The sequence below is a fragment of the Protomyctophum bolini genome, assembly GCF_963924005.1.
Source record: "Protomyctophum bolini genome assembly, chromosome: 4".
In the NCBI taxonomy this organism is placed as follows: Eukaryota; Metazoa; Chordata; class Actinopteri; order Myctophiformes; family Myctophidae; genus Protomyctophum; species Protomyctophum bolini.
The window spans coordinates 20276975-20297518 of NC_137865.1; the positions used below are offsets into that span (position 1 = coordinate 20276975).

General features: G+C 43.6%; 1 protein-coding gene across 4 annotated transcripts in view; it reads right to left on the reverse strand.

Moving 5' to 3' along the window:
- Positions 1-4257: 4257 nt before the first annotated feature.
- The window catches only part of cpt1ab (carnitine palmitoyltransferase 1Ab (liver)), a 35644-nt gene continuing 19357 nt past the window's right edge, over positions 4258-20544 (reverse strand). For 3 of the 4 annotated variants that reach the window (XM_080762489.1, XM_080762487.1, XM_080762488.1), the window contains 10 exons: positions 17678-17873; positions 15420-15608; positions 14242-14347; positions 13578-13694; positions 12032-12196; positions 11777-11908; positions 10080-10232; positions 9030-9143; positions 8520-8612; positions 4258-7793 (listed from right to left, as the gene is read on the reverse strand). In XM_080762489.1, the coding sequence (XP_080618615.1) occupies positions 7707-7793; positions 8520-8612; positions 9030-9143; positions 10080-10232; positions 11777-11908; positions 12032-12196; positions 13578-13694; positions 14242-14347; positions 15420-15608; positions 17678-17873 (1352 nt within the window). In that variant the 3' untranslated portion in view covers positions 4258-7706. The remainder of the gene's footprint in view (positions 7794-8519; positions 8613-9029; positions 9144-10079; positions 10233-11776; positions 11909-12031; positions 12197-13577; positions 13695-14241; positions 14348-15419; positions 15609-17677; positions 17874-20544) is intronic. The other variant, XR_013963986.1, reaches the window with a different exon arrangement.

Below are 20544 nucleotides of genomic sequence, written 5' to 3' on the forward strand. Positions count from 1 at the left end.
AGGTGAGGGGACTTTGGCTCATTAGGCCCACTGGCAGAGCCTGACCAGAGGTGGTTCTGGAGAACCATTTTAGCTTAAGACCCAAAAGAGATACAGTATTAGAGGTTAGAGAAATGAGTGAAAATAGCAGATTTACAAGCTCACAACGTGTCGACTTCTTAATAATTATGATTTCTTATTTATTGAATTTCCTAAGTGGGTACCCAGTCGTGACCCATTCAAATTTTTTTTTTTTGTTATCAAATGTTTTTTTATTTAAGACAAAAAATCACAATAAGATACGTTAACATCATGAATGACTAAAGAAAACAAGAAACAAAAAACACAAAAACAAACAATCCCACCCACCCCTCCCCCCGAGACCAAAGATGCCAAAAAATGTCAGTACTTTTACTACTGTGCAAATGGGAACAAAAAATAAATAAATGAATGAAAATAATAATAACAATAATAATAATGATTAAATCATGCCCGTAACCAAATCTGCAATATTAGACCAAATCTCGATGTTTTCCTCTTTTGCACCATGCAATCTTGCTGTAGACATTTCTAGATAAATGATATCTAGAAAGGTCAAAGCCCATTGGCGAAAACCCATTCAAATTTGTCCGTGCTCTGTGTTTGGTAAAACGGTGCCCTACAGTATATCGGAGTCCCTCAGGGCTCTAGGGTATTTTCTGTTTTCGGTTGTTATGGGGAAAGCTTTCGCTGTGAACGTTGCACCCACAATATGGATGCTGCTGGGGTTTAAGTGATTACCGGTAAGTAAAAGTAGCAATACATACAAGCCCTGAGATTACTTGAGTTAACACACACACACACACACACACACACAGACACACACACACACACACACACACTTTTTCTTTTACATATTTGAATTAGGCATACATACCTTTTATAGAATTTAAGGTGGCCGCATGCAGGCAAATAAAATACATATTCATTTAGGGTCCTTCCTTGACATGATCTTTTCTTTTTAAACCATGGTTTATAAAAACTGATGGCCAAGTGTGTGTGTGTGGGGGGGGGGGGGGGGGGGGGGGGTTGGGGTGGGAGATGAATTAAACCGGTGACAAGCGGAGGCTGGAGGCCTCTCCCACAGTCTAACTTTAGAAAGTCAAGGTTTTATGTTTCAGGGTCTGCTCCAGTGAATGGGTTTTACAGCTTTGAAAATTAGACAAATTAAAGACCCCGTTGTCCATGGGCCAGCTAGGAAAAGTGTGCTGGATTGACTTGGCCTAGAGTACGTGCACGATCGCACGTGCAAGTGTGTGTGTGTGTGCGTGCCAGTCAATATTACATTTCAAGCAATTTTCTACTATACATTATAATATAGTATAGTCCAAATACAAATCCTTCTGCATTGTTCCAAAAGCCAGAATTCCCCTCAACAAAGAGAAAATAAGTATATAAATTAAGATAAAGACATGGAAAGAGCTGTAATCCTTCTCTCCCTCAAGCAGCCTCGAGTTCACGAGGGGCAAGCAGACCTCAGGAACTCAGCCTTGAGATGTTAGCGTGTAAGCACGCCAATGAAAGCTCTAGGTTATACATGTATGCAATAATGCACGTGTGTGTGTGTGTGTGTGTGTGTGTGTGTGTGTGTGTGTGTGTGTGTGTGTGTGTGCGTGCATGCGTGTGCTGGAGAGGAACTAAAAGGGAAGCTGTCAAATGTAATCACTTCCTGCCTCTGGACTCCTGGGAAATCTTGTCACCTCGCGGTGGCTTTTAGGACACCTTCCTTTTAATGTCATTGCTGTCGGGCAGAAACCTTGTATCTCCAGATTTCATTTTTGACCTACATTGCCATACTACAGTAGTACAGTGGCACACAAAAGTAGCAAAAAAATTGTTACAAGCTCACAGGCTTGAGATCTGCCTTTCTTTTTTACATTTTATAGTGAAAGTGAAAAAAGCAGTTTTGGAGTTAAGGTTTCCACTCAACAGCGACAATACGAGTTATGTCGTTGGTCGAAACTTCCATATTTCAACTTTTTTATGCTTTTCATTAATGCCTGTCCTACTTCATCAATACAAGAGTGTCTCACAAAAGCAGGTAAAAACAGCAGATCTACGAGAATGCATCGTATCGGCTGTGCTTTTGCATGCTAAAACAATAATGAAAAAGGAAAGGTTGAACATACAAGGTTTCCACCCGACAGCCGTGAGTTCATAACTGAACACCGCCTCCTCGGGTGGAATTTGGACTTATTTATATCGCTGCCTGACGGAACTGACTCCGCGGTGTGGTGGTGTGGTCCACTTGAGCCCAGCCACCTGGTGGCATGTGCCGGCGGACCGGAGCTAGAGCTGGGGTTCTCCCCCTCAAGGAGTAAACAGGCAGGAGGGATTGTGTTTTCAGGCAGGAGGGAACGATGCTGATCTACTGTATGTGAACTGTATCTATACTGTACATGCCTGGGGTCCTTGAAGGGGTTCCAGAGGCCCTGCATGGTCCCCCATGCAGCACCAACATGTGTTTACCCGTCCCTAATCCTATATTATGCTTCACCTATTCAAAAATAGATCTGCAAGCTCACAGATCTTCTATTTTTGAAAATATGTCAGGGAATGATTATCGTATGCCCTCTGAAATAAACCTAGAACACACAACTGGTAGGTCTGAAAAAAATCAGTAACATTATGAAGTACATCTTTGTGCTGTTACTGATTTTTTCCGCAATTTCCATTTCCGCAATTTCCTCAATTTCCATTTCCGCAATTTCCGCAATTTCCATTTCCACCATTTCCGCAATTACCATTTCCGCAATTTCCGCAATTTCCATTTCCGCAATTTCCGCAATTTCCATTTCCGCAATTTCCGCAATTACAATTTCCGCAATTTCCGCAATTTCCACAATTTCCATTTCCATTTCCAACTATTAATGGCAGCTGGGTTTCATCATTCAAATAAAATAGAATTCTGTCCGTTTAGCTATAAAATTATGTCAGGGAATAGGGATACACAGTATATGTCTTTCATTTGCATTGCATCCCCCCCCCCCCAAGCTTTTATTTTCGTTCGAGTAATAGTACAACTCTAATAGTATTACTTATAATAATGTAATTAAAGATAACTTTCATTGGTGGGCCAGTCATAATGGTCCCGCGGGCCTGATGTGGCCCGCGGGCCTGAGGTTGAGTATCACTGGTCTAAGGTATATTGATGACATAGTAAAATGTTGAAAATGAGTGGTATTCCCCTTTAATCACATGAGTGATACTGATAATATATACTGATTTGCATGAGGTTTGGACAAAGTAATATAAAATATAACAATCGTACCTGTGTGAACTGAGCGGTGCAATTATAATTGTTATTGTTATAGTTACTGTGTGTTATAATACTGTGTTAGTGTGTGTGGTGCCTTTGAGTGCCTTGGAGCCAAGCACAGTTGTTGAGCAGCTGCAGGGGTCAAAGGTTACACACATAGCAGTTCACTGCTCAAAAATACATTGTTTTAAATATTGGCCTCCTATGGGGTGCTATAGCACTGGGGACCCCCGGAAATGCTTTGGCCATGTCTCGTGACCCCCGCCCCGCCCCCCTCCCCACCACCAATATAAACAGACTGCAAAAATAACCTTAATAATAGAGAAAATATCTCATAAATGAATACTGAAACCATAAAGTTTATGCATGCACCACATACTATGTAAACTCTAAAAATAATAATTTGGAGACCCCTCAAAATAATTTGGCGACCCCCCTGAGGGGTCACGACCCACGGTTTGAGAACCCCTGCTATAGCAAGACGATTTGAAAACAATGTGAGGCAGAGGTTCTTATTTCTTGGCCTCCTGGGAGTGTGTCTGTGCAGTTTCACACAGTTATGAATTGCAGGTTTATTAAGATATGAATACACTGGAGGAAAAATAAATAAAAATGCAGTATTAAAATACTGTATTCTTCTGCCTCCACACGTCATGTCCTAGTATGAGCGAATAGGGGAAGGGATCAACATCATGAGATCCCTTGTTTGAACTGGCAAAAATCTGGATTTGTGGTTCAAAGAATATGATTATTCATTGGCAGAATTAAATTACCTACACCACATTACTTCACTATATGTTGCGCTTTGACAAAATAAAACCATAAAATGCAACGTGTATGGTTCCGTAATACAATTCCAATGGTGAAAGCTGTGTTGTTTTACCCCATGAAGGAATGGTGGATTCGGCCACGGCTGGAAATACCTGTAGGCTAATGCGTTTCTCACAGAATACAGTAATAAGGCAACCAGGACCAGCGCATTGATCTTGTCTGACATTCACTTTTATTGTGTTAAATCTGGTTTTGGTTCATCAGCTGCTTGTCTTGTTTTCTGTTTAAACATCTTTTAAATTAAAAGGCAACCATTACACCATCGCCACCATCATCGTCATCATGTTGAAAACCATGCAGCAGCGTTTAATAAACATGAAGTCTACTGAGATAGTCATACTATATGTGTTCATTGTCAAAGTCTGCAATATCAAAATTAAAAGGAATCATAAAATGCACTTTTTTTCTTCTTTTTTCTTTTTAAAACACTTTTTGAAATCCGGCTATTCATGGTAAGCCGCACTCAGCCCGGTACAAACTGTACATACATACGCAATGTCTAGTACAGTTGTGTTAACAACATGGAGGAAAAATAAATAAATAATGATGGAGACAGAACAACATATACAGAGAACAGAAGTGCATTTCCTATGCATGAGAACTGAAAAGGTCATCTTAATCCTATGCATCGCTCACTGTACGCCGGGATTGGTCTGGTTTCACACAGACATCGAAATATTACATGTTGTCTAATAAGACCGGTAGGTTCTCAACCCCTTTTCCTGGACCAGGGCCCACTTTTACATCTCAAAAGTGTTTTTGAGATGTGCATTCTGTTTAATCGGTTGCGAATGAATGAATGTTGCATCATCATTCAAATCTTAGTATTTTTGTTGATTATTTGGGAGCCCACTTGCATATCTTCATGGCCCCGGACCACAAGTTTGAGAACCACTGGTCTAACAAAATAAAGAAAGGAGAAAAAAGAAAAAACATCATTCCTGCTGGAGGAAACGTAACAACTGACCGACCAATGAAGCCTTTCATCAGACTAGGCAACGACAATAACGATGCTGACAACAAATGCACTGGAAAATGACATCTTGACAGTCAGCCCAAAAAAGTTTACGAGTTCCCTTTTATGGGTCTGACATAATGCCGTCCAGGACCGTCCAGATCCGACTGGTCTGACTGACGGCAAGGCAAAGAAAGCAATCAAGGTGTCTGGAGTCTGTCAGATTGAGTCTATGAAGGTACCAGATTATTTTGGAGTGAACAACAAACGGCCTTAGCCACAAGCACAGTGACCCAACCCCTTTCAAGTTTCAACACGCCAAATAAATACACTGGCCAATATGCTCCCGTCAAGTCATATTCAGCACGTCATATGAATGAAATGAGCCACGCCTGAAGCAGTGAAAACAGCTCACCGGCGTCACTCTCACATAGCGTTTTGTATTGCATCTCGAACATGTCTAAGTACCATTAACACAGGTACACGCCAGCTTAAGCACACAGCTTTCCAATGCTTTCAGCCAGTTAACTCTACGATACTAGGCCAAGTTAAGAAAACCTGAGTATGGAAATAACAATAACGCGTGTACACACACACACACACACACACACACACACACACACACACACACACAATCTGCCTCTATCACTAAGTCATAAAAACATTACTGTAGCAGCTAAAAAGAACAAAAACGCACTAGCTGAACATTGCGAGTCAAAGAAAGGCAACGAAGATCCATTCTGGACCAAGACTGGACCACACTAGGAAGTGTACTGGGTCGCTGTGCTGATCTAGAGTCACTTTACATTCAATATGTACACGAGTAAAGATGATTCCAGATTCTGCGTCCACTCCACGAGGCTTCGCGGTTATGCATCAGAAATGTTCTGAGCTTGGAGTGAGATGACAGCGAATATTTTGATCTCAAATGAAGCATATCATTAGGACGTGCAGGAACCGCACATATAATAACCTTTTGACTGTCCAATCCCGGGTAGCTCAGTCGGTAGAGCTTTCGCTTTGGACCACAAGGTCTCGTGGTGGCTATGACTGAGTAGCAGGATGTGTGATAAGTACTGGGAGCTGATGGAAGGTGATGCTGAAATTTGCATTGGTTCCCGCAGGATCCCGTTCCAAATGCAGGGCTCATGCATGTACTATTGACCATATTCACATGGTGGCCATTTTGAACCAAGGGTCGATAGGGTTTGATTTGTCACTCAATCACTCACACATGTACAAGCAGTGACATTTTGTTTTGCTATTCGCCATGCGTGAATATGGTCAAGATCGATGTTGAAATTAAGAAAGGCTCTGCAGGGAGTCAAAATCCAATGACAGGACGGACTCATTTGTGGACAAACTGTGACAAACTATATTTGAGATCTAGTAGTGTGTCCCCTACCCAGACACTATATGCTGCTACAGTATGTTGTCTGTGAAGCCACTAATAATTGTATTACTCTTATATACCTGTACACAAGACGTAACAATACAATAACCTTGAAACTCTTTTGGAGCATGTCATTCAATATAGGCAAAATGTCTTCAAAAGAACAACATATTCAAAAAAAAGAAAAAAAAAAAAAAAACAGACCTACAAGCTCACGACCCGGTGCATTGCAATGCCACACGTTGTGAGATTGAGGCTGGACTATTTTCGTTATTTGTCGTGAATCGAAGTATATAGGGCTTACATTGTTAAGTTGAATGATGTCAGACTGCTAAAACTTCCACTGGTCTTAAAGGAGCACTTCGCCCATTCTCCAATCAAATCTTCATATAATTGGTACTATTTCATTATAAAATGGCACAATTTCCGTGTACTCTCTCTGTGTCTCATTGGTGGGCTGTGGACAGCTCAGAAACTGGCCTACCAATGACATCATCGATGGGGATTCCAAGCTAATAGAAAGTATATTCTACAGTATTTCTTTTTCGGGAAAGTTAGCATGCTCAAATAGGGAGCCATTGTTCTTGCATAAATAAATTAAATAAAAAGACTGCTTTTTAAAACTCGTTTGAAATGACCAAACCACGCCTACCGATGATGTCAGGTTTCCGAACAGTCTACAGCACAGATCAAATAGACAGACATGGCGCTGTTGCATAATGAGCATTCGTGAGAACCCATTTGAATGAAGATAAGGGTGAAAAGGGGTGACGTGGTCCTTCGATAGCTCAGGTCAAAAGGACGTGATCTCAGCCTTGCAGAGCACAAACATGGCACTCATTCTCAGCTCCCTTTCTGCCCTTCTAGTACTGTACATTAGTGAGTTATAAAGGCACCGGTGCTTACAGTCATGCAGTGAGAACATTTTGATCTGTGCACTACCCGTACCGAATCCCCCCTACTAGCCCAGCCCTCTCTCACACACACACACACACACACACACACACACACACACACACACACACACACACACACACACACACACACACACACACACACACACACACACACACACACACACACACACAGCCCTCACAAAAATAAAACAGTGACAGTAATGTGTTCAAAAACACTTCAGTTTTTCCTCTTAAATTGTCACCATTTCTTTAAACATTAATTAACTTAGGAATAAAGCCCGACAACTGTACAAACTTCAGGAAGCCTTTTCTCTTTCTCTCACGGCAGGTCTATCACTTGATGGCTTTGTTGTCGAGCTGGAAGAGATCCAAAAGCTCCAGCATGGCCTTACTGATGTTGGCACCAAAACGATGGGAGTCCTGAGACAGAGAGAGAAAATGAATGTGAAAGCTGAAACAATAGACTAGAAACTGAGAGAGAGTATGTGTCAAATGTGGGGGTTCGTGTGTGTCTCAAAGCCTCTGCCTGATGGCCGAGTGTTACATTGGTGCCGTGACCTGGATCGGGTTTCCACGTGGCTCAGAGCCTCTGCCTGATGGTCTCAAAAGTCTAATATCTCCCCCAGTCCATGGGGATATCCCTTTGGTCTAGTGGTTAAGATGTTGGACTTTCACGTGGGAGACCCGAGTTTGAATCCCGGGTGTTAGACGCGGCCAATTACATTATCATTTGGGGGTCCTTGGCACAAAAACGTTTGAGAACCACTGCTGTACTGTCAGGGGCCGATCCAATGTATACTCACAAGCTCTTGTTGATTCAATATTTATAAAAACCCATACACACACTTAAACCGCTTTCACTTCCAAAGATAGCAAAAATAGTCAACAATAATAGATCTTCTCTTTTGGATAATTTTGTGACACTGTGTGTTCATTAAAAAAAGGAAAATGTTGAAATATGGAGATTCAAGGTTTCTGCCCGACAGCAGCATCTGGGAACGGCGTGTCAGAGATCGTCATTGAGATCGCCACTTATTTTGAGAGACCCACCAGCGACAGGTTGTGAGCTGGTTGCCTCTGGCTAGCCTCCTGCAAAACTGTGGCGTAAAAAGCAGGCATGACAGGAAAGAAAACGGCTACACTTACAGTTTCTGGGCTGGAGTGTTTGCTGGAGATGTGGAAGTTGATGAGGTTCTCGCCAACGATGATATAGGAGACGCCGTAGCCGTCGTCAGCCACCTGGTGGGCATGAGGAAGACAGGATAAGATAAGATAAGGTTGGAAGGTTGAGTCAGGGACAGTGGTGGACAAAGTACCCCCCCCCCAGTACATGATTCAAAAGTGTGTGTAGTTTGCATGTTCTCCCCGTGTCCCCTAGGGCAGTGGTTCCCAAAGTGGGGTCCGGGGACCCCCAGGGGTACCTGAGGGAGTTCCAGGGGGGACCCATCTATTTTGTTCATGTTCATAAAGTGCTAAAGTGTTTAAAGCAGTGGTTCCCAAACTTTTTCATGTCAAGGACCCACAAATTGACACTACTTAGCCTGTGGACCCCCATTTGAAAAGATATGCCAGGGACCCCCATAAGTAACTTGAATCCACGTGGTGGTGATGATGTGAAGGTCAAAGGTCAAGGAGGAGTGTTGGGGTGAAACTCACCGGACCGAAGCCGCCTCCAGAGGACACATAGTTTGGGTATTTGACCAGGTCAAACAGCTCCACCTGCTGGAGAGGAGTCTGACTGGTGGACAGTCTCCACGGCTCTGACAGCACCTAACACACGCACACATGCACGCGCGCGCACACACACACACACACACACACACACACACACACACACACACACACACACACACACACACACACACACACACACACACACACACACAAACATACAGGGTCTTTAGGCACAGCGTCATGACCCTCATTTCATGATCATAGGTGAGAGTAGGAACGAAGATTGCTCGGTAGACAGAGAGATTCTAGCTCAGCTCTCTTTTAGTCAGCTGTACTGTGCAGTACAGCGACTGCAATACTGCCCCTGCTGCTCCGATTATCTGGCTGATCGCCTTCTCTGTCCTCCCCTCACTCGTAAACAAGACTTGTTGGAAGTATCTCGGGGCAGACACGTCAACACTCAACAAGTTAAACGAGGACAACGTACAGTTGTTCATAAAAACATAAAAAGTAATGGAGCTGGGAACTTCTTCTTTGGTCCATCCATTCCTGGGTCATGCGTATTAAACAGCTTATATCTTGGGGAAGTGAAAAACAGGCTTCTTCTCAGTGTGCACATGCTAATGCTAATGGTCAATGCCCATGTGCAAGTTGAGATTTGCTCAAGCCTCCGAGGAGAGCCGTGCGGAACAGAGTGACAAAGTGACTGTGAACGGACAGAAAAGTGTATGTAGGATAGTTCAGAAGTTATTGTATATTACATTTTGTAATGAGGTCAGCTGACAAATTGCTGCTTGTTGTCCATAAGCCACATAGTCAGAAACAGCTACCTAGAAAATGTCAGGCTGGCTCCCACACAACCTGTTTTTAAAACCTGATTGATATTTTTATTCTTGTTTAATTGTATTCTGTGTTCTTGTATTGCATTATGTATATATTGTTGTTATGCCTACTGTGCAGCACTTTGGTCAATTGTACATATTCCAGATGAGTAGCTTCAGCAGCAACCAGTATAGTAGCAGTGCACTGTACCTCCTTCAGGAAGGCAGAGTCCTCTTGGAGGTACTTGGAGATGACGTAGAGGCAGAAGAGGTGGCGGTCGATGCCCATCCCTGTCATGGCCAGACGGTACATGTTCTGGTGCTTCTCTGCCGCTTCCTTCAGCAGCCTCATGCGCTCTTCTCTCTGTAGAGTCACACACAAAACAGAAGAGAGGATGATGATGATGGTGTGACAGCAAAGAGGAAGGTTCTTTGTCTTAGTCGACGAAAACAACACTGCAGTCACGACGGCTACATACAGGGGAGATGTGGTGATGCTTGTGGGGAGAAAGAGGCTAACGACGTCTACATACAGGGGAGATGCGGTGATGCTTGTGGGGAGAAAGAGGCTAACGACGTCTACATACAGGGGAGATGTGGTGATGCTTGTGGGGAGAAAGAGGCTAACGACGTCTACATACAGGGGAGATGTGGTGATGCTTGTGGGGAGAAAGAGGCCAACAACGTCTACAAGGGAGATGTGGTGATGCTTGTGGGGAGAAAGAGGCCAACGACGTCTACAGGGGAGATGTGGTGATGCTTGTGGGGAGAAAGAGGCCAACGACGTCTACATACAGGGGAGATGTGGTGATGCTTGTGGGGAGAAAGAGGCTAACGACGTCTACATACAAGGGAGATGTGGTGATGCTTGTGGGGAGAAAGAGGCTAACGACGTCTACATACAGGGGAGATGTGGTGATGCTTGTGGGGAGAAAGAGGCTAACGACGTCTACAGACAGGGGAGATGCAGTGATGCTTGTGGGGAGAAAGAGGCTAACGACGTCTACATACAGGGGAGATGTGGTGATGCTTGTGGGGAGAAAGAGGCTAACGACGTCTACATACAGGGGAGATGTGGTGATGCTTGTGGGGAGAAAGAGGCCAACAACGTCTACAAGGGAGATGTGGTGATGCTTGTGGGGAGAAAGAGGCCAACGACGTCTACAGGGGAGATGTGGTGATGCTTGTGGGGAGAAAGAGGCCAACGACGTCTACATACAGGGGAGATGTGGTGATGCTTGTGGGGAGAAAGAGGCTAACGACGTCTACATACAAGGGAGATGTGGTGATGCTTGTGGGGAGAAAGAGGCTAACGACGTCTACATACAGGGGAGATGTGGTGATGCTTGTGGGGAGAAAGAGGCTAACGACGTCTACAGACAGGGGAGATGCAGTGATGCTTGTGGGGAGAAAGAGGCTAACGACGTCTACATACAGGGGAGATGTGGTGATGCTTGTGGGGAGAAAGAGGCTAACGACGTCTACAGACAGGGGAGATGTGGTGATGCTCGTGGGGAGAAAGAGGCTAACGACGTCTACATACAGGGGAGATGTGGTGATGCTTGTGGGGAGAAAGAGGCTAACGACGTCTACATACAGGGGAGATGTGGTGATGCTTGTGGGGAGAAAGAGGCTAACGACGTCTACAGACAGGGGAGATGCAGTGATGCTTGTGGGGAGAAAGAGGCTAACGACGTCTACATACAGGGGAGATGTGGTGATGCTCGTGGGGAGAAAGAGGCTAACGACGTCTACATACAGGGGAGATGTGGTGATGCTTGTGGGGAGAAAGAGGCTAACGACGTCTACATACAGGGGAGATGTGGTGATGCTTGTGGGGAGAAAGAGGCTAACGACGTCTACAGACAGGGGAGATGTGGTGATGCTCGTGGGGAGAAAGAGGCTTACCGTCTCGTCTCTGAGCATGGAGCGGACGAAGGCACACGTCTCCATGGTGCAGGAGCGCACCGTCTCCGTGCGGCCCTCTCTGAACAGACGGGTCATGGACGCTTCGTACGTCAGGCAGAACTTCCCCTTGTCCTGTAGCAAGGAAACACACCGCCCAGTTAATATAAGCGCATGATATCGTCTCCTATCTCCATATTCTAACGATGTGTGTATGTGTGTGTGACTGTGTGTGTGTGTGTGTCTCCATGCATATACCCTGTAGTGGGCGAGCTGCAGGGCGATCTGGATGAAGGCGTCGGGGCTGGTGCGGCACTTCTTGATCAGGCCCTTGCCAAAGTCGTTAAAGGGGATGATGTGAGAGTCCACGTCGTCCGCCAGTTTCCTGGCCAAGGTCAGAGAGCTCTGAATCACCTCCTGGCACTGTGGAGGGCAGAGGTGTAGGGTGGCGTAATGGGAGAGGCGTTACACGCATGGTTACACCACGTGAACTCTCCAACGCCCCCATTCTGAGTGAGACATGCGGCAGAAAATAACAGATCTACAAGCTCACAACGCGTTGCAACGTGACACATTGTGAGCTTGTAGATCTGTTGTTTTCTGGCAAAGAGGTTTGGTGGTGTAGAAGGAAACAACAGCATTCGGGGGTTTGATATTATTAATACATTGCTGTATTCTGACATTTCCATTTTGAGAACTACTGCTTTAAATTAATTGATTAACTAGACTTGTTAGGACTAATTGGATTAGTTAGACTTGCAGGTCACTTACATCATTTACTTACAACAGTCATGCACATAGCTAAACCTACCAGCAGAGGGCAACCAAGGTCTACATAATTCTAGCAGTGCTGGAAGTACTCACATTTTAGCCATACCACAATATAGAAATACTGTATTAAAAAAAAAAACTAGTATCATCAAACTGGTTAACTTAACGTATGTTTTTTTGTAAAATATTAATCTAAATATGCAAAGTAACTCGTAACCAAAGCTGTCAAATAACTGCAGTGAGTCGAAAGTACAATATTTGCCTCTGAGATGTGGTTGAGTTAGAAGTAAATAAATCATTGGAAAAAGTGCAAAAACCCCAAACTTGCACTTACCTACAGTAATTGAGTATACAGGTACAGTACTTGAGTATACAGGTACAGTACTTGAGTATACAGGTACTTGGTACTTTGCTGTTGTTGTTGTAGCAGTGTCCTATACCAGTGGTTCTCAACCAGTGGTCCAGGGACCACCAGTGGGCCTTGAGGGGGTCCCAGGTGGTCCCCAGCTAAATGATGGAGAGTTGCTAACCAAATGGCCCCTATATATCTTTAACTCTTGAGAGTGTAAAATGAATTAACCAAATAGTTTTACACTCTCAAGAGTTAAATTATTGTTACACATCTGCATTGCTTAATTTAAAGTCCACACAATTCAACGTTTGCCTGTTATCTCTCCTAATGGTATACCACCATCAATACAGAATGGAATTGTGGACAGAATCTTGTCCAACGACAACAAAATATAAGTTAGTTTTGGATCTGAGAGGCTAAGGGCTCCATTTTCGTCACCAATAAACACCTTATCCAAGTTATCCCTAAACTTCTTTGCCTTTTTTACTATTTTGCAAAACATTTTTTTAAATGGCCAGTCTACAAGCTCACAACGTGTCAATGTAGATTAGTTTAGGGATAAGGGGTTTAGTGGTGATGAAAATGGAGCCCTTGATCTCATCAAATGGTGGTCCGTCGCTCAAATACCCAATAAACAATGGGCCTTGATATTTTATTGGGATGAAAAGCACTGCCCTATACCTCAGCAGGGATGTCCCACTGGAGCCGCTGGGGACCAGGCAGGGCGGGATGGGGTTCCCCATGGCAGTGACCCTCCTCAGTGTATCCCAGTTTGATGGGGTCCATGGAAAGCACATGCTGAAACACACAAAGGTGTGTTTAGTTTATATGCTTGTTTATATGGTTTATATTGTTGCCCTGATAGGGCAAGTCAAGTCAAGTGGAATTATTATTTATACAGCACGATTCATACGACAAGCCCAAGACTCAATGTGCTTCAAAATGAATACAAATGCAAAGGTCAGCGGTGACACAAAATACACATCATTTTACACAATTACGCCGGCGACCCGAGCCTTGATCGATTGATTTAATACTACTAATACAAGATTCTGCTAAAATTATAGCACAAAAGGACTGTCAATTCAAAAAATTGCGGTTAACGATTTAATTGCATACTTTTAAAGTAAGTATAATAACAATAGTGGAAATAGCCTCGCTCAATTGCCATGTGTTTTGAGCTTGTAGATCTACTATTTCCACAATTTAGAAAATGTTTGAAATTTTTTCATGGAAATGATTATGACGATTATTATACCAAAAAAGGTGATTATCTCAAATAATCGTGAGTAAAAAAAAAAGGCCTACAAACTAGTTTATTAGACAAGAAGTAGTGACCACATACCTCCCAGAGATGTCCAATGATTGGAGCATCGGCCCATGAGTGCTCTGCGTTCAGTCCCATAGTACCGTTCTTGAACACGATGAGGTTGAAGGACTTATCAAACCATCTGAAGAAGAAAGAGCTCATTTTGAACCATACTGTATGCCAGCGACAGGGCTTCTCAAACATTTTCATGTTCATTTTAATTGCAACCAAAGGTCGCAGTTCACAATTTTTGTCACTGAATTTGTCACGTCACGTCATATATTGTGCCCGGGTCTCGTGACATCACTATGACATAGTAAATCAGGGATCATATCATAGTAAATGCGACCTGCTGTCGCAATTAAGCCCATATACTGTATGGAGATCCCTGATGTCATCAATATTAGTATATGGATATTATGTCAGAACCTGTTCTGACATTCCAGATGTTGATCCTTCCCCATCTTCGATGTCTCCCTTTTGACTGATACCTGTCTATTTAAACTGTAGACGGACCTGCCCCAAAGTTATTTGTGCAGCCGCGCCCGGCAGTCGGCTAGAGAGAACTAGAGTTCTCAACTGGTCCGAAAATTAAGGCCAGGCCCTACCTGGGCCCTCATCAAACCCTGTACACTCAATACACTGCCCCTGCTGCCACCCTTAGATCTCAATATATGTTCTGACATTCCATATGTTGATCTGACGTCATCAAACCCTGTACACTCAAGACACGCTCCATATATGGCCAGTGCGCTTCTCACCCCCAGGCGTCTTACTGGTTATTGTTGTTCAAAGTGTTTAAAAATAGCTGATCTACAAGCTCACAGTGCATCACGATATGACGTCTTGTGAGCTTGTAGATCAGCTGTTTTGGGATAGCCGAAGTATAAAATAGTATAAAAGTAGTTAAACAGATTTTGATGCTACATTAATTCATATTAGCTGGGGACCCCCTCAAGGACCGTGTCCAGCAACGCATTGTGAGCTTGTAGATCTGCTATTTTCAATAATGCATAATGAGTATTTTGTACTTTTTTATTATATTATTATATTTTTATTACCAATACTTTTGTACTTTTACTCGAGTAAATGTTGAATTCTGGACTTTTACTTGTAACAGAGTATTTCTACATAACAGTGCAGTATTGATACTTTTACTCAAGTACTTTTTTCCACCACTGATCAAATCCAGTTGAGAGGGACCACAGACGTACCTGTCATAGCACTTTCCATGCAGCAATGACTTGGCATAGCAGTCCAGAGACTTGACGGGGTTGTCCGCCTCATAGCGCTGCTCTGTGTCGTCCAGGGTGACCACGAAGGCTGCCTTCTCGATGATGTCCAGAGACTGCTTGTTCTTACCGCGGCCGAAGTATTCGTCGCGAGCCTTGGCCCACGGAGTTCTGCAAGGCATTAACAGAGAACAGTAAACCAGCCAGCAATAAGATGAAGAGACTTTTATTGATTCTGTGGGGGGGAAATTCAGTCACCAAAGGCAGCACAGCAGTTAAAGTTACAGGGCAAGAAAAGTACTGTAGATATAGAAAGGTAAAAGATATCGCACTCAAAGAAATGCCATCAATAATGAGCAGTATAACATAAAGTATAATGCTGGAATAAATGGTGCATTTACTTAGCACCTTTATCCATTACACTCACCCATTCACATTTCACACACAGATGCCGGAGGAAACCATGCAAGGCACCAACCTGTACATCGGGAGCAATTAAGGGTTCAGAGTCTAGCTCAAGGACACTTCGACACACTAACTCTGGGGGAGCCCAGGTTGGAACTGGGAACATCCGGTCACTCTACCCCTGAGCCACTGCCGCCCAGGCAGTACTGCCACACCAGAGCGGAAACCCGTTTTGCGCTGCCGACAGTTTCAGCAGAAAAAACGGGTTTTTAGACAGCTGGTGGATGGAGAAAATGCTCCACTTCCGCCGACGACTTGCGCAAAGGCCAGCTTACATCTGACGCTCTCCTCCGCGTCAGATGTAAGCTGCCGACAAGCATAAAAATGAAGTGTGTCACCCGGCAGTGATAGGCACTAGCCAATGGAACAGATGCAGCCTGCAGCCCATCCACTGGGCGGGAATTCACTTGTAGTTTTCTTCTTTCACGGAGTCAAACGCCCCCTGGGAGGGAATTGTGAAGCCATGTCGAGGGATACAGGGAGACATCTGGGCAGTGGGCACCTCGAAGTAACATTCTGTCCAAATTGTTAACAAAACATTGAAAAATCGTCTGAAGAAATGTAAAGCAGTGGTTCTCATGTTTGCTTCAGATCACCCCTGTAATCTTTTCATCCATGGCACCCCTGGCTGAATTACATTGTCATTTACTGTAACTCTGATCCATGATGACGTTGAAAATAACTTTATAAAATAGCCCGTTCTCTTCAGCCTCCACAGCCCTTCTCATCTTCATCATCCATCTTCTCCGTGGTGGTCTAGTGGTTAGGATTCGGCGCTCTCACCCCCGCGGCCGGGGTTCGATTCCCGGTCAGGGAACACTGTTTTATGATGAATTCCTGTTCTGTTCTTTAACTATATAGAAGTGTCTATTTGTACGTCTCTAAATGTTTTGATGAATTGAACAATGTGGACCCTGTTGTAAACAAGTGTAATGCTTAATTGGGTCGTCCACTCACAGTTAACAGTCTTTGTATTGAGTTTGTGCTTGAAATGTATTGTAATTCTGCAAACTGTTAATAAATATTTAAATCAATCAATAAAAAAAACTCTTCTCACCGCCACCAACACTAGTGTAGCCTCGGCCGGGAGGCGACCCCGGGTTCCCCATTCCAATGGCACGTACTGTACGTTAACCAGTCTGTGTCAACATCTTGTCAGTTGTCACTCACTTGTCACTCTCACGCCCACTTCGCCAACCAAGAAATAGAAGACTACAGGCCATCAAATAGGCTTCCGTGTGCGTCTCCTCTCTGGACCGCCCAAATAGCCCCGAAAGAAAAGTGTCGGCTGCCGACAGCCGAAACGGTCGGCAGCGCAAAATCTTTTTCCGCTATGGTGTGGCAGTACCCAGGAAAAAACAAAGAACTCACAGTAAGCATGACTCGTTACTGTAATGAACAGCTGTTAATTCCCTACAATTAGTCTATTGAGCCGAGTGACCATCATGTACCTCATCATCCCTCTTCATAGTTAATGGCTCCCAAGGGGAAACACAACACCAAAGATTTACAGTCGTCTGTGCTTCCCCTTGGGGAAGATTAATCTATCATTAATCAATATCACTGTTGATTCAGCGAGGTCACCAAAAGTACAGACCCAACAGCATGATGCGGAACTCGTATGAATATTTGAATGAAGCATCTATGCGTGGAGGAAAGCCTGGATCCCGAAGTGACCAGTGAGCAATTACTACATGTATGTTGTTACTGTCCACCACTGATGGTAAGTTAAGTACAGCACTCAAGTAAATGTAATTCATGACCGTCTCCCGCACCTTTCTCCAGCAGTGAGCGCGGCCAGCGTCTCCTCGCCGGCCTGGGGCTCCGACTCGTCCGCCAGGATCCTGGCCATCTGCTGTTCGATCTCCCGCGGCAGGAGCAGCCGGCCGTCGTAGAACATCCACACCTTGAAGTATCGGCCCTTGTGGTAGACGGCGATGTGCTTGCTCTCGTTCACGTGCTGAATGACGTCTGGCGACAGAAAGACAATAAGTAGGTGGAGGAAGACGTGGAGGGAGGGTGGAGGGGTAGGATTCATTATTTTCTTGTTCCGCCCCTAACTCTCCTGGTCCTGTAACTAATGTGTGAATGAAGCTTAATCAAGATGACGCTGACAGTACAAGGACCCGAAGAAGAATGAAGAATCAAGAGGCACTATATGGGGTAGGATCTGAGAGGATATCGTCGCTGTCAGGTATAAACCCTGTATGTCCAAAACTGTTACTTTAAACTTTTCATCGGTTCAATATTTACAAAAAAAACTATTCATAAAAGAAAAGTAGGCCATTGATTTACCTAAGAAATCAAAACATGGAGATATTAGGTTTCTGTCGGACAACGACGAGATGCTGATGTCATAGGATTTCACACCACAGTCAATTAACAAGATTTACCGAATACTTTGATCATCAAAGTTGGAGATAGAACAGCAATGACACATTGTGATATTGCCATTTTCCATCAAGTGTTATGCCACTTTTACTGATATTAATTTCAAAAAACAAAACATAAAAAGTATATAAAAAACAGTAGGTAACGATTAGACTAACCAATGCACCTTAATATGGGCAGGGTAGAGGGTGATGGATGTAGAGCGATTTGGGAAATGGGTTTTGGAATACAATGGGTTGGTGGTACAAATGATTGTTTGAGGAGCATCATTCAGAGCCAAAACAGAATAATGTTTTGTTTGTTTATTTGTTTGTTATACATACTATTTTGTGCGATGCCCCAAGGCTTCAAACAACCATTTGCCCTGTTACAGGTATGACAGGAAAAGAATGTCTATGTTAATAGAACAGTTTGGCCCCCAAGCACAACGAGCTCGCACCCAGGTTAATGTTTAGCCTGTACTGTACATCTTACTGTAAAGGCCCCGCCGCCAATGTAGTTTCACCTGGAATACAAGTCAGGGGGGCTGAGTGCAGAGAAAATTATAAAAAAAAATATAAAAAAATGGACAGGGGGAAAAAAAGCTGCAGAAAGTTTTTCACTTAACACCCCGAACGCCCGGGGGTATTTAGGACCATTAAATCAGGGCACCCAGCGGGCACCACTGCAGTTTCAGGGCCTATTTCAAGGTGACATGGCGCCATCTTGGAAGTAGCTAGATGTAGCCAAAACACCCCCGAGGGGATCGACAATAGCAGCAGCTATGATTACTTCTCACACGGCAAGCGACGGGACCGCGATGAGCGTTAGAATTGGAAGCATTGATTTAGATCAAGAGTTATTCAAGTTTTAAGATTTTCGATCTCATCCACTAAAATGGAGGGGGACCACTTTGGATGACGTCCCAACCGGAAATCGAATGTTGCCCAACAGGCGCTCCCAGCCTGTGGAGTGGTGCGCTCAGTTATGAAATGATTAATGTTCCGTCTTTTGATTAATCTCCGTCCTGGGCGCTGAGCGTAACTATTTGATAGGGCGGAGACCTCTGGGTGTTAACCAGCGGTTCGGCACCATTCAACGCTTCATCAGTAGCAGCACTTAAGTTACTTGCAATACTTGAGAACCAGTTAGATCATGCAACATGAGTCCTTAACAGACTGGGAGATTATGCTCAATGTTAGGTTAGCTCCTTGCAGAGGACTAACATATAATGAGTTTGCTCAACTTTGAACTTGGACTCCCTGTTCCTTGACGCAACATGAGCAGCAATCTTCTTATTTTTTTTATATATATATATATATATTTTTTTTTGCATTTTCTGCCTTTATTGATAGCTGAAAGTAGACTGACAGGAAATGGGGAGAGAGATGGGAGGGAAATCAGGCAGCAAAGGCCATCGGCATCAGGAGTCGAGCCAGCCTGAGGCCGTGCCGCGGCCTAGGTGTCCGGACAGTTGAGCTAACCGTCAGCAATCTAAATAATAAAATAAGTCTCCACTATAAAAAAGCCAGATATAACTGACAAAGTTAAGATTGAGGGTAACTGTGTTGCCACCTTTCAGATTCCTTGGATTGCAGATGTTATGCCTATCATCCTTTTATTGCATAAAGTATCGCTGAGCAAATAACTGGAATTATGGCTTATTTATGGGGTTTTTTAAAACTGGTTGAGATGCTCTTCTCTCAGAGCTCGATGTGTGACTGTCATACAACCTAAGGATGAAATGATATGCTGTGCATACTATTGACAGCAGAGGGCAGCAATCTCCCCCTCAGTGTCTAAACTGTACAAGTTTAAAAATATTCAACACACAGTTCCTAAAAAGCATAATCCATGGGCACATTTCTCCTGAAGATTTAACGCTATAGTTAAATACTGAATAAATACTGAATACAAAAATTACTATCTGATACAGTAGGGGTCTATCATTCAACAATCTTTTAAGAATCAAAATGGATAGATTAGTCTAGAAGGTAATTAAACCGCTTTTGTGATTATTGGATTAAAACACCAAAATTAAATGCTATTTTTATAATGAAGTTATACAGTATTACTTATTTTCCCTTTGTATAACTTGTGTGTACATATATTATCCTGCTATTTTGTTGTGTTTCTGCATCCTTTTCTAAATAGTGTCTTGTAGCGTTTATGTTTTAAATGAATAAAAGAAAAATAAACGATCCAATACTACTACTGAATATTATCCTATCTTAAAACCTCCTTAGCTTTCACCAGCCTATTATGCAGTGAC